The 14,941-nt window shown below is 40.2% G+C and overlaps 1 protein-coding gene across 1 annotated transcript in view; it reads left to right on the forward strand.

The window, feature by feature from the left end:
- The first annotated feature begins 864 nt into the window (after nucleotides 1–864).
- oprm1 (opioid receptor, mu 1) overlaps nucleotides 865–14,941 on the forward strand; it is a 32,765-nt gene continuing 18,688 nt past the window's right edge. Inside the window, exon 1 of the mRNA XM_079362377.1 lies at nucleotides 865–1,535. Coding sequence (XP_079218503.1) covers nucleotides 1,276–1,535 — 260 coding nt within the window. The 5' untranslated portion in view covers nucleotides 865–1,275. The remainder of the gene's footprint in view (nucleotides 1,536–14,941) is intronic.

Genomic DNA, 14,941 nt, shown 5'->3' on the forward strand with positions numbered 1-14,941 from the left:
TCTTTGCCCATTTCGTGCCTCTCTTGAAACTGTAATGAGACAAGCAGGGGCATTATCTTGATTAAAATCAATCCCTATTGGATTACACTGTACTACATCCCCTATGCTGGGCCTCACTGATTATATGACAGCAGAAAACTGAAATCAGGAGTGAGGAGACTCATCAACGCTGTGGGCTGACAACTTGACAGATAATCCCAGGACTCCTCCTCAACTTCATTTCTGTCCGCATGGCACTCGCTGCGGTCATGGTGTTTGATTATCAGAATCACTGTTGTGTTTTGGGTTTGTTTTATGTAAAATGTTGTGTCACTTTCAGGAGGAACAGATGGGACATTTTATCTTATAGTGTCCTCTTGAGTGGGTGAATATGTGAAAGGTGTTATTGTAAACACTAAACAAGGAAAGAAGGTAAGGATCAAAGTGTAATGGCTGAAGAAGAAAGAAGGTGATGAGCTAGGAAGTACAAGACAGACAAAAACTATGATAGAAATAAGGAAAGGAAATAAAGCAGCAAACAAATGCCTGCAAGAGGAAGTGAAAAGGGAGCATGACAGGAAAAAAAAGTAGAAAGTAAGGAGAAAGTAAATAAGGGCAGGAAAAAAATATTGCAATCAAAAAGAAATTTAAGAGATAGATGATAGATTGGGATGGATAATGTGGAAATAGGGAGAGGATGGAAGAAAACAAAGAAAGCCAAGAGAAGGAAAGAAGTAAGTAAGAAGGAGAGAACCAAAAGGGAAAGAAATGACATGAGAAGAAAAGGGGGAAGGGTGAAAGCAGAAGACAATAAGAAAAAAATAATTAAGAATTAATAAGAATATCAATATATAGAATAAATATTATAGAACAATATTAATAAAAAATTAAAATCAAAGATGGGTGGAACAATATGAAAGGAACCGAGGAACCAAGAAAAAAAAGGGAACGAATGCTACAGTGGTCAAAGGTGAAGATAGGGAACGAGATTAGTCAGGTAAGGAGAGATGAAAAGGGAACCAAGGAAGGAAGGGAGCAAAGTAATTCATTTTCACGCCATCGCCTCTGTTCCGTGCAGGCTCGCTGTGGTGCGCAAGGGTCGTCAGTGCTCTCACTACATCGCACGCGGCCACATTCTTCAGCAAGAGGAGATTGCAGAAACTCCGTCCGGACGTTGCATCCAAAACAAAACAAACCACAGACAAGGAGACAGCGGGACATCACAGGCACCGACGAGAGCATCCAAGTGGAGGATAGTGGCACGCGCGGCGCATTAACATCACATACCGAGCGACCATGGAGAGCGCAGTCAACGGTTCGGACGCGGACTACCGGAGCCAGTTTTACAACACCAGCAGCTTCTGTCGGAACTTCACCAACGGCAACGACAGCACGAGCTTCGCGGAGGCGAGATGTGACGGCAACCGCAGGCTGACCGGCAGGCTCGAGGACGACGCCAACCCGGTCATCATAGCGATTGTGATCACCGCTCTGTACTCCATCGTGTGCGTGGTGGGGCTGGTGGGGAACGTGCTGGTCATGTACATCGTAGTCAGGTAAGAAAAGTGCGCACTGAACACTGACATGTTATTCTCCAGGAGTACCGTTCACTATTAAACACCACTATCCTTTGTTCAAGCGCGTGTTACTGACGGGAGAAGTAACCTGTTGCTGTGAATAACGTAAAGCAAAGTGTGTGTGTGTGTGTGTGTGTGTGTGTGTGTGTGCGTGTGTGCGTGTGTGTATGTAGTTGTGTGTGACCATGAGAATGCTGACAGAGCTTTTTTTTTTTAGTTTTCTCTCCTGCGTAAAAAACCTGAAATGTAGAAAACAAGTAGCCTAAGCCAAGTCAGGTGAAGGAGTGGAAAAGCAACTGTGCTCAAAAGAACTACAGTTATAAATTATCCTGCGCTTTATCTCTCCCTCCCCCCCCTGTCTTTTATTCACAATATCTTTACTAAACCGCACAATCGATTTTACAAAAATGCACAATAGATCCTGTAAGATTCTGCTGTTTTCATATGCAAAGTGACTTCGATGTTTCCTATTCCCCATGACTGTGTTTCATGTAAATTAGATGAGGGGCCTTATAGTTTCAGAAAAGCTCTTTTAACAAGTCATTTGCACACAGATGTGTCGCTTTAAACTCAACTACTGCATCATGGCTAACCTAAAACCAATGAGTAATCTTTATTATTATCTAGCTGCTCTATTTAACTTATATCCACAGCATCACACTAACTGTTTCTATTTGTCTACCCTTCCTGTTGAATAAGTTCTCTCAGCTGACCTGTTGATATCTCATGAATCAATATTTTGAACTTTGTTTAAGAGATGTCGTTCATTTGAGCTCTTCTTACAAGAGAAGCTTATTCTCTTTAATGGCCTGTCACTCATGGACTATAATTCATGTGGAGCGTGCACAAATGAATTGTTGCAAGTGGGACTAAAGCGATCCCTCGAATCAATCATCTACCCTGATTTCGAAAAAAAAACCCGATTATTTGCCTCAAGGCTTCATCTGGACTACTATACAGCGCTACAAAATACACAAAATACCTTAATAGCATTATGGAATTTATGCTTAGACTTATTGATGTGCTCTTGTTTTATGTGAATCAGAGTGAGTTTTCACTTTAACACAATCACACTGACTTACACATTTCCTTTATGCTTTGTCTCAGATGAAACACCAGGATATTAAGTTTGGCTGAGCCTCTTACCTGAAGAGGTATTGAAGAGGAACTGTTTCATTTTCTTTTTCCATATTCTAAAAGATATTTCTCTGAATGCACGCTGCACTTGTATAGTGCAGAAAGTCTATGGAAGGTATTGACCAATAGATGAATTTTTCACAGCACTAATTCTGTGCCAGTAAGGCTTCCGTTTTTGTGATTTGATTGATTGCTATTGGTTCGTATTTTCAGCAAAAGGAGGGAGAGAACTCGTCAGTGGGCGAGCTACATTGACTTTTAACGAGAGAGAGAGACGGCGGTGGGCTACGCGGTCTGTGTACGAGTGTGTCTCAATAGAAGCATTCTGTTTATGCATTTAATATAATAAATGGGTGATCAGTTCAGGCTTTGACTTTCAGCACTATCTTCTGCTTTTTCCACGTTTGTTCTAAGATATATCAGTCTCAAGAGGAAATCTAAACCAGACAGTCACTCTCTCAGCAAAAGCAATCACTGTGGATGGGATGAAGGAAATATTGTAATCCTCGAGAAGGTGTCTGTCACTAACACGGTGTGTTCTTCAGCGTTTGGTAAAATGACGTCCCTTAGTTCAACAAGCAGGGCCGAATCCAGAATTTTTTTGACTGGGGTGGCCCAGGCTGGACTTATACAGGGGGTGTCATGAAGTTTATTTGCATACACAAAAAAAGCACATCTTTTATTTACCCTTGTTAACAAAAACTATGATTAAATCTAATTACAAACAGAATATAACAGTGAAACATGTCTTTGTTTTCAGCAAGAAACCATGATGTTTTTCATAAAAGCAAACTAAATTAGTTGTTCATTTAAGAGACATGCTTTATTTTTCATATAATACTATTGATCTGGAATTAAGCAAGTGATAAAAAAGGCTAACCATTCAACGTTTCATATCCGAGTCTTATGCTCGATTTAATCGCCAGAATAACTGATGGACTACTCGATTACTCGAGGAATCAGTTACTGCAGCCCTACCAGTAAGGCCACCTGCTGTTTATCATCGAACAGTCACTTCAGAAACTGAATGAGTTCTGTTATTAAACTTTGACACATTTTACTCCTGCAGAGCACTTCAACCAGGAGAGACAAGTGATATTAAAAAAATTATTTATTGTAATGAATAATATGAAAATGTGACTTGACAGGACATGTTTTGGCGCTTGGACTCGATGGGGTGGATGATGAGTTTGGAGAATGACATTTTGAGTGTCATTAGAATAAATCCCCCCCATGGAGTCCAGACCCCGGTGGCGAAGCTGATGACTTGATGAGACCTAGTTGGATGAAGAATTGATGGATGATGAAGATGAGGGGGTTATGGGGAGGTGGAGGGGGGTGCACGAAACCAACATTAAGGAGCTATGGCAGAGAAGGATGCATATGTAAAAGGGGAGCTGAACGATGATAGGCTGAAAATGGGGGAGAAACGCTGTGCCATTGGTTAGAGGAGGTCAGCTGACAGGACAGCTGATTTACCCAAAGACAGCCCAAACTGACAGCAGGAACGTGATAGCATGCAAAAGAGATAAGGTGAATGAGAAATCTACTCTTCCTTACTGAACTTACGCTATAATGATATTTCAGTTTGTAAGTTGCACCAAAGCTGGATCTTTCCTTAAAGGCAGGGTTGTCCATTTTTTCCCCAGATACACTTAAACAGATTTTGGTTGAGATCATCCTGACTGAAATGAATAATTCAGATGCTCTGAAAAAACCCCTGAAGAAAATCCGTCCTCTTGTAGCCGTTGTAAGCCTGTAAAAAACTTCGACCAATGTCTGCCCCGAGGTACCAATCTGATGAACCAATCAGGCCTCCCTGTCGCAATGCTCGTTCTCAACCCCTTGCGTGCATTAGCCCACACTGAAAGCACGTCTCGATGATGGAGTTTATACTGTGAGGGAGCAAAGATGGGTGGGGCAGGGTGTAGATGGAGCACTGAGGGAATGCTACTTTCAAAATCATGCTAGTTTCACAAAAAATGACTAACCCTGCCTTAAAGTGAGATGATTTCTTTTTTTAAACTGACTCTTGGTTTGTGTTCATGCGGACAAATCCATCAAATATATCCCCTCCTGATGATCATATCTGCCCTCGCTGAATTACAGCATGAGAGGCTGGGTTTTACTAGCAGTCATTAACTATGCTTGAAAATCCAATATTAATGTTAGGGAAAGGCTCCCTTGCTGATGCTGCGTCACTGCAAATGAGGCTCTTTTAGATTGTAAAAAGTTTGATTGCTGAGGCACCCAGAGAGTTGCAGAGGGAAAAGCAGTTGAAAAAAAGATGGGTGTTGACCTCGGACATAAATGGAGGGTTCACGGGAGAAAGATGGTTGGTGAGCAATGACAAAATTGAGGAGGATGGAGATAAAGGTGATGATGATCCACCCTGTGATTACTCACTTTGTAGATTTGACAGAAGCAGAGGAGAGAGGCCGAGTAGAGAAGGATTGCTGAACTTGTCAGACAGGCGCTTGGACCACTTTATGAGAGAAGGACGAGTGTTAAAAAGCTCTTGATTTGATTTACTCCTATCCTCAACCACTACAATATATCATCCCTTTCTTACACCTATATTTCTTCTCACTGCTCCACTGTTTCCAGGGAAGATTCAGCACAATGTGAACGCTCATTTGCCAGACTGCAAACATCATTCTCTACACACTGAATTCTTCCCCTAATAGTTCTGCACACATCTTTTCAAGATGTTTTCCGCTTCTGTCCCTGAAGGTTTTTAAAACTCCAAATCACTCTAGCTCGGCCCCGTGCTCAGGAAAGGAAAAAGTCAGACACTTAATATTCAGATAGGAGTAGATGCCGGTTTGGGGTTATGATTACGATGTTGTATAATAGAGCTAATAAATAATATATACAAATACATTATACATTAAAGCGTATTAACAAGTCTACAGTCAGGAGGAACAGTAGCACCAAGCTTTATTTAAATGAACTAATATAAATTATTCTTCTATGGGCGAAATTTCCAGCCTGTATGTATAATTGATTATATAAATTACAAATATAAAATACATCTGCCCCTCAATGATCCCTTTAAAGGAAGAAACTCATTAATCCAACACTTTATCACCAGAAGAAAAATAGAGATACAGACAAAGAGATACAGACAATATAAACTCCACAGAAGATGCAGTTCACCAGCAAACACATGAACGCTCAAATTAAGAGTACTGAGCTGTGGTTAAGTAAAGCACATCTCCTCCAGAAACAGATGGTTACATCCATCAGTCAGGGGCTTCTCACCTGATGGACCTGAGCTTCTCTGCTCATTAAAATACTCAGTGCGTAACACAGACAGATTATTGTAAAAAATCGACTCGAAATCGGTCTTGGTCTCAAGATAGACAACTTTCTTCAGGTCTCGTCTTGGAATTTAAATCATTTACTTGTTCTTGGCGGACTCAAGATTTTAAATCAAGACGGGTCAAAACCACAGCTGAAAGGCTCATTTTCAACGTCATTACTGTGATTAGAAGGAAAGCACCCTTTTCTAAAAAAGACCCCAAACAACATCAATTCATTCATCTTTTTTTCACCCGGTTACAGACGCAACCTTCCCGGTGTTACGGCCAAATTGAGTTACACCCCTAATGGACAGAAGTCTGTGATTTTTCTGTGATATTTATACTCTTGGTGTTGTCTTGGAAAACTCTGGTCTCAGGTATGTCTTTGTCTCAGTTTGTGTGGTCTTGACGACAACACTAGTCCAAAACTGAAACAAAATCTTTCCCACACATTGAGTCTTCAAGAATCCACATCCAAGGGCCCAGGACTCAACCATGGACTTGCAAGTTGAGGTCAGTGTTTTATTACGGTCCGCTTGGCCTAGGTTAAATCCTCTCTATTTCATCAGCTCCTTGATTTGTTAATCAGGAGAAAAAACAAGATCATGATGTACTTGAACTGATATCCCGGAGGGTACAAATAATTATGCTTAACACCTGAGTGGATCTGAGATGATCCTTGATTGGCGCTGATTAAAGCAGAAATGCTAAGAGCACTGTGATGTGGCATGGTTGATGATGAGGCTGAATCGGGATCTAATTACACAAGCAAAGGGTGTAAAAATGTTAAGCAGAAGCTGTTGGGGGGAGGGGGGGGGTTAGGGATAGGGTTGCAGCACAGATTAAAAAAAGATGCATACCTTCCGTCACTGATATAGAGGTCAAATCCAGCTGAATCACAAATTAGAAGAGTGTTTTCAACTCTGTCTGTCCAACAGCTTTGTATCGGGGATATCCTCCACAAAAATGTATTTGATATTAATTTATACAACAATACTGGGCCTAATCACAACCTGAATGAATTGGATCCATCGGGGTTCAGGTTTGTCATTTTGGATCTACAAAGTCCTCTGCTTTGGGCCTGTTGGACGTGCAGCGTGTGTCTGATGTGTGATACTTTGCTAGCGAGCCCTGCTATTTCTTACCTATGCCAAAGTAATGCTAATTTGAATCGTAACCATTAATGACGCAAGTGTGACCGCCTGTGATTATGATGTGACAGCAGACACGATAAAGCTTTTATTCTGATGCTACCGCATCACTTAAGTACAACTATGCTAATTTATTGAAAAAAATAAATGGAATAAGATACGCTTCTTACCACCAAGTGCCAAATGTGCTTTTCTTTCACCCTCACATTTTTCTAACAATTCAAGGGGAAAAGAGGCTGTACTTTTTGTGTAATAGAAGTGAAATCACTTTTAGACTTATAAGTTATGATCTCTGTCTGCAGCTGTTTGGCAGGGGTACAAGAGTGTTTATGATGAATGAGATGGCATTGAAGCTGGCATTATGTATTCTAAACGTGTTTGTCTCCAAAGCAGAGGATTGATGTTCAGACATAACTCTTATCCTTGGCTGTTCTTTTGGAGCAGATTAAGGCATACCCGATTTCCCCCGATGGTAACCAAGCGAGCATCAGCGCTGATACTTACACAGACAAGAGTGTGTGTGTGTGTGTGTGTGTAGGTGTAGGTGTATGTGCAAGCATGCAAGGTTTTGCAGCTTCAAGTTCTATGGATATACTGTATGTAACTGTCGAGCTCCACTAATGAGATCTTCTACAGAATTCAGAGAAAGATGAAAGATGTGCTTCATACTAAATCCATCACATTTTCTCTCTCTCTCTTTTTCTGCCTGTCTTTTGACGTTTCTTCTCTGTTGAACAGAAATTTAGTCAATGGAACACAGAAGATATTTACTTAGAAATCTTAATGCAGTCTCAAACTTCCCCTTCTCACTTAGCTGCCATGGACTTGAATGCATTGTTTGCTTGGTTGACTAGAGACAGCAGTGGGTGAGACTTGGTTTTTGCACCGCACTGTCTGAGTAATAATGACTTTAAAGCAGTCAAACATTTCTCCCTCACTACTTAACTCTTCGTCCTTTTGTTGTCTCGTCTGACCCTCTACAAACTTAATGTGAGCAAACAAACACAAGCGGAGACCTGCACGTTCGATCGGAGGCAATCAATCGTGGTTGAACAGAAACAGCCGTGATCCTTGGTGCAGAGTGCTTCCTGTTACCATGGAAACACAGAGAGGCATTCTGAGTACGATGAGTGCAAAATTAGTTCACCATAACCCCGGCCTCCATCCCCCCATCCTCCATTCAACCGAGCTGATGCTGCACCTGGGTGGAGAAAACAGCGAACATCTGAAGCATTTCTAAAAGTTTGTTGTTTCAGTGTCTGAACTGGTAGACCTGGATGTGTGTTTAACAAGGGATGTGAATCTTTCCTTTACAAGATGATTCAAGCCGATCGTCTCGCTCTACAAACCAATTCAGGAATGATTCATTGAAATACAGAACAATTTGGTACAATTGGATTTCGCTATTATTCAATTTGATCTGATACAAATTGATAATTTAATCCACAAAATTCGTTTTACCTCATGGATTATAGCCATTAGTTTATGAGTTCTAGCCATTGTGTCTTTGCAAAGTATTGTGTTTTTGTCATGTTCCAAGAGACAAGTGATTTGTCATGATGTATATTATCAAACTAACATTTGAATGGTTGAGTACTGGATTAATCATGTCCTGACAGCCGTCACTCCTAAACACACGGTCAGGTTGTAGACTCATGCTATACATCCGGCTATAGCCAGGCAAGATTGTGGACAGAGAAAGGGTTTAATATTGGTGTCTGCTTTAGCTGCTTGCTAATGTGAGCATCTTAGCACAGGTTCCCCTTTCATTCTCAACAGGTGAGTTTCTTCATTCTGTATTGTCATTTATTTTATTATTAATGTATTTAGGGCTTTTTTTGCAAACAAAAACAGACTACCATACCATACTACTTCTTCCATACCAGTCCACATGATTTTGATTTCTAAGGAGAACTGTAAATAGCTGTTGTTTCTACTTGTGTGCCAGAATGTAGAATAAGAGGCAAAACCTCATCAAACCGGTTCATAACTTTGAAACCAGGCCAACGTCCGGTTCATAGTACGCTTTTACCAATCTAGGCCTCCACAGGCTGATACACTTGGATCTTCAACAGTAAGATTTGTTAATGAAAGATAAATCACTTTACCTTTGCATCTCTAGCTTTTACCTTGTAAAGTCATGTACAATTAATGTGGCCTTCTGTTGCTTCTTCACAGGAGGCACATTTGTCATGACCCTGCTCTCGAACATAGCTGTTAAACATCTGTTTCCCTGCTGTTTATGTGAGTTTCTAGCTGAGTCATATGAAATATGATGTTAAGATGAGAATCAACACAATCTTAAGAGTTATATAATAGATCCTCTTTACTGGTGTTTTTTTTTTCTTCTAATGGCTTTACTCGTAGTTCCCACTGTTTGTCGCTCAGTTTCAAACCACTCAAGTCTGACTTGATTCTCAGCAACAGAGCGTTCCACAATAATTTCTGGTTCATTGATTACACGTGTTACCGATATGACTGGAATCCGGTTTGCACATTTCAAGGTTTCTCGTGCTAGATGGTATCATGAAAAGGTTTAAGGTAAAGGTGTCTTGAGAATGATGCATCTTGAAACATATCTTTCTTGAAACAACAACGACATACGCATGTTTAAGTGTAGGCTACTTGGGGCTGTAATGGTTTCTCTTGTACACACTGGCTGCTGCCCAAAGCAACGTCCATATTTGTTGTTTCTGTCATAGATGGTTTCTAACGGTGAGCTTAATGTAAGGCTCCAGAAGTCTAACACAGCACTGAAACCTCATTGAAATTTGATAAATACCAAGACTTTGTCACTCACAAGGTACTGTCTGTTTTGCGGTCTTTGTTTTCTAAATGAAATGATTTGTTTGGTTTGGCTCAGCCAAATACTTTCCTTAAGTACCTGTTTCCCTGACATGAGGAAACGACCACTCATGTGTTGTTGGACCATTTCCATAAACTGCAGCCAAAATTGATTATAGTTTTAACTTATTTAAAAAGAGTAGTTCCTCTAAACGTCTTACATTGCCACAAAGGGTTTTCTTAGGAGTCAGTAAGTGTCAGTATCTGCGGAGCCGCTCGCAGCCACCATTCTTAATCCCAAACCTGTGTCGTTAAACTCAACGTCCTCATGTCGACCGATCAAATCAATCATAAAGGGGTATTTATTTTGCGGTATGAGTTACACAGATTAGGTTATTTCTTACAGCACAGGCCGTATAGTATACATTTTCCTCTTTGTGCCATGGTAAGAGTACTGGGTACACTAAATAAAAATAAACTTTGTCAAGCTTTGGAGGAGGACCACGTTTGACCCATCTTTCCCAGGGTACATTTTTCCGGTCTAGCTCTGGCAACAATAACTGCTGATAAGAAGTGCTCGGAAACTGAGGTTGTGAGTTCAAGTACAAAAAAAAGTTGTTTGTTGACACAGGCCTAAAAAGCCCATTGCTTTTAAACAGATCCTAAGGGCCATTATAAAGCATCAGTTTCAAGGACTTCACGATATCAAAGGGGAATTTTTATTTTGTGGACCCAGTACTCTTACCATGGCACAAAGAGGAAAATGTATACTATACGGCCTGTGCTGTAAGAAATAACCTAATCTGTATAACTCATACTGCCGAGCCCTTACTTTAGCATTTAGATTTAAGTTGCTGATGATTTTCTAAGTATGATGTTCACGTAGCATCTGATTAATACACCAGAAGACCGATATTATTGTGCAGACATGAACTAATCAGTTACGCCAATATTGGGATATATGGTTTCCAGAGAAGATTTGCAGAAGAAAATGAGCTTGGGCTGGAAAGTAAGCTCTGTAAAGTAAAGTACTGTTCCAGCAAAGAATGCACATACTGCGTAGTTCATGATAAGCTCAGCACTGTCAACCAGAAGATGCTTGTCTCAAATATACTGGGTTGATAAAAAAAAAAAAAAAAGTAATTCAGACTGTCAGAATTAAGTCAATTAAATCAAGTTAATTGCTATCCAACAAAGGTCTAAAATTGATGACGCAATAATCACGGGCTATATGTCTCTCTGTATGTGAAACAAAGCAACGTCATCCCATTGAGATGGAAAGGAACAATGCTGCTGTGCCTATATATCAGCCCCTATTTTTTCCCCTCCTAAAGCAGTTTCATATTTGTCCCAAAATCCTACATACTGATGGTCAGGCTCAGGATGGTTTAATTATTCTGCAGATTCCTTTGTTGGACTACAATTCAGTGGGATGAAAGGGAATGGCTTCCCTTTTATTAAAAACCAATGAATCCCGAGGTGTAACTTTTTTTACACCTCGAAAAGGGATAGAAAAAAAAGGGATAGAAATGTGCTAACTGATCATCTGTCTTGATTTTAAATGACAGTGTAGCAAGCGTTCATGTGCATTTCTAAACATCTAAGGGTGTGGAAGGTTTGAGGTCATGCTCGTTTTTTTTTTTTTGTGATGCCGAAAGCAGTTTAGTTGTTTGAAAAACAGATGCATTCGCCGTTATTTAATCCAAAAGAACTGATGTTTAGAAAAACCCTGCCAAAAGTGCTGCGAACAAAAGAGAAAGCAGTCGTGTTCCATTCAGATTCAGAGGTTGGCCATCATCGATGTTTTCTCAAGTCCCTTTGGTGTCTCACAAAGACACATAAAGTATCCTTTAGTTATCTGACAAACAGAGAGCAGGGCAGGCGACACTAAATTGCACAAATACAATTTTTGTTGTTGTTGTGGTTTTGGAAAAGGTCACAAAAATAATTGGATTTTACACGAGCATTGCAAATAAGGGTATTGTGACAACCATATGAATCAGATCTGTGAAGATTAAACTTCAACTCAAAACATCCATTCAATTCAGGAACATCATCACATTTACAGTCCAGTGTGTGTGTGTCTCTGTACTCCATACATCGCTTTCTATTCTTACCTTACTGCTCTATTTCTACGGCCTGAACACGTCAGGAACCCAGTCCCTACATGCAACATGCAGCCATTACGTACATGGTCTTGATCACCTCTAACCAATGACAAGCGGACAGCTCGATAATGGCGCTGGCCTGTTTGTTTTATGCTTCATTACTTTGTTAGCTTATGAGTGCTGACAAACTCACAGGGAACAAACGAGTCAAGAAGATTTTTTTTTTCTTGTTGCCTAACCTCAACAATAAATCTCTCAGCTGGTTATGGAGCTTTATTGTGTTAACCAGAATGTCATTGATCATTATTATCAGTATCAGAGTTTACAGCTCAGTGTGAGGCTTACAGAGAAGGCTAGTCTGCATGCTTTTTTTCCCCCTGTGAATGGTCACAACAGAGGGCACATAGTCCAATTTTCTGGCTGAGGAGACCATTAAGTTGAAAGAGCAGAGAGGTAATTAGGATGCAGTGTGTGTGTGAATGTGTGTTTTAATGTAATGAACTTATTAACTTGGCTGGAGAATACTGTCAGTCTGGATTCAACTAGAGGTGTTGTGTTGGATAGAGAAAGGCGAAAGACTTAAAGAAAAGGACAAAGATAGAAGTTAGAGTTCCATTAAGTTAAAAACGTTCAGGATTTGGTGGTGAAGACTGAAAAGAGCTCAGGGGATACAACAGAGAAGTAGTTCTGCAAAGTCACTGCAGTTCAGTTTCTACTGTCTGGACATTTAGCCACGTCATTTAGCTGAAGCCTAATTGTCTGCAGAACCCTCTTCCTTTTCCAAAACAAATGGACCTAATAATTAAATGGGACAAACACTGAACAAAAACACTGATTAAAAATCTGTCCCTTTGCTAAGCACTTTAAAAGGGGTTTCATGATCTGCAATTTATACTGCTTACGCGAGCTAAGCTTTGTTTGATTTCAAGCGAACACTCCTTCAATGTTCAACCATCAAAGGGATGATTCTGAGAGCTTCATTATCTGCAATTTAGTTTTTTAAAGATCGGCCAGAACTTGATTAGTGTCAAAGAGAAAAAAAAAACAACAACCTTGTTTTAGATTACAGAAACCCCAAACACAATTAGAATGGTGCAGAGCTATCTGTCTGTCACAAAGAAAGCAGTATGCTGGATTTGTTTTCAGCTCAGGTTGATGGAAAGATAGACGTATTTGGGCATATGATTTGGATTGTGTTTTGTTTGACATATACTAAAAGAACAAATATGGGATTCAATACAATCCTTCATTGTCCAACAGGGGAAGATTTGTCGTCTGTGCTTTGCACGGTTGGTACACAACCTTTGAAAGCCTTTAACGGCAGGTAGAAAATACATAACAGCAGGTAGAAGCACAAAACAAAGAAGGGGCCAGTCAGCGTGGAAGCTTGTCGCTTGTCTATCAGCCAATTACAATTTGGCTGATAGAATTTTGATTCACCTTCAGACCTATCAAAGCCCAGTTCTTTTTTCAGAAAACGTTATGTCAGCCACAGTTATCTTCTTGGGGAAAATGAGCCAGAATGAAGTACTGATTACAAACTTAAGAGGAGGCAACAGAAGACAGATTTTGCCTCTTTTTGTTCTGAATGATTGATGGGCGCTCTCAGCTCTTTTCCATGTCTGTCAATAACAAAGTGACTCATTCCAAACGCTGTTTCTGCTCTTTATTCTCTGACAGGTAGCGTTAAACACGTCTTTCTCCATCCACGCTGGCATTTCAAAGAACCAGAGGCTATTGCAGGTTTGCTCTCGGAAATTCATTTGACAAAACTGTCACACCCCCTTTAGTTGTTTTCTCTTTCAACATCTTGTTGTTTTCCAAAATGCATTTTTCCTCTTCTTGATGGCTTGTTTTTTTTGCACAGTGAGGAGGAGCAAACATAACAAAGAAACCAGAGAGTTTGAGTGATGACCTCATGCTAAGTAAAACTTGCAGTTGGAGAGCTGCTGAACCTTTCCAATGCTCTTTACAACTATTGCACTTATTAAATGTGGATTGAAGACGGGTGCCAAGGGCACAGAGAGCCTTTGTTGGAGATGTTCTGTTCGCTAACATCAGCGTTCCTAAGCAACTAGCTGATAAACTCCCCTTCAGCTCCCTGTTTCCATTAACCAACATCACAGAGAGGGTCTGGGCCTACCATAAAATGGTTAGCTCTTTCTTTTTCTATTTTTTTTTCAAGATGGATTAAACCATTATGATTATGCACCGATCAGTTGGACATTGTCAGCCGGTACTTGCCCTGTTGTTAGTCGTCGGCCAATTTACAAATAATGTGGCATACACCTTTACCAGGTGTGGATGTTTATCTGTTTTGCACATCAGTTTACGTTGGATGGCTAATATATCTAACAGTTTATTTTTTATTGGGTATAAGAGGTCACCTTTTGGACAAAGTCTGATTGGTTTTCATGGTCAAATTAAAAAAATTAGAAAAAAGCTAGCAGTGTTGAGGTGTTACACCATCTTGAGGAAAAATCAGCGACGTGCAGTTTGCAAGAGAGAGAGAAGCGACCACTAACAACAACTTAAATACATCAAATCTTACAGCTCATTTGAGTAAGAAATTTAGAAACGTCATGAATGGCTTAAACATCAGCACTGATTTACACAATCGGTACATCTCTTGCTATGATCGAAACACAGTGAAGCAGGCAGGGATTGTCATTCCTTTGACCAGAATACAATCCAGTGGTGCTTGAATAGACGTGATGTGTGTACTTGATGCAGCCCATTTTGAAGTGTAATGCAGCTACATTCAAGCCCTCCACTATGAAGCCAAGTTTGGATTGGTGTGGTTTGAACAGGATATGAATAGTCAGTAATGGGTCTTTGTCTTTAGAGTTGTTTTCTCCTAATTAGTAGAAGTAACACACATATTAACATACAAACAAAAG

This window comes from Symphodus melops, assembly GCF_947650265.1.
Source record: "Symphodus melops genome assembly, chromosome: 15".
In the NCBI taxonomy this organism is placed as follows: domain Eukaryota; kingdom Metazoa; phylum Chordata; class Actinopteri; order Labriformes; family Labridae; genus Symphodus; species Symphodus melops.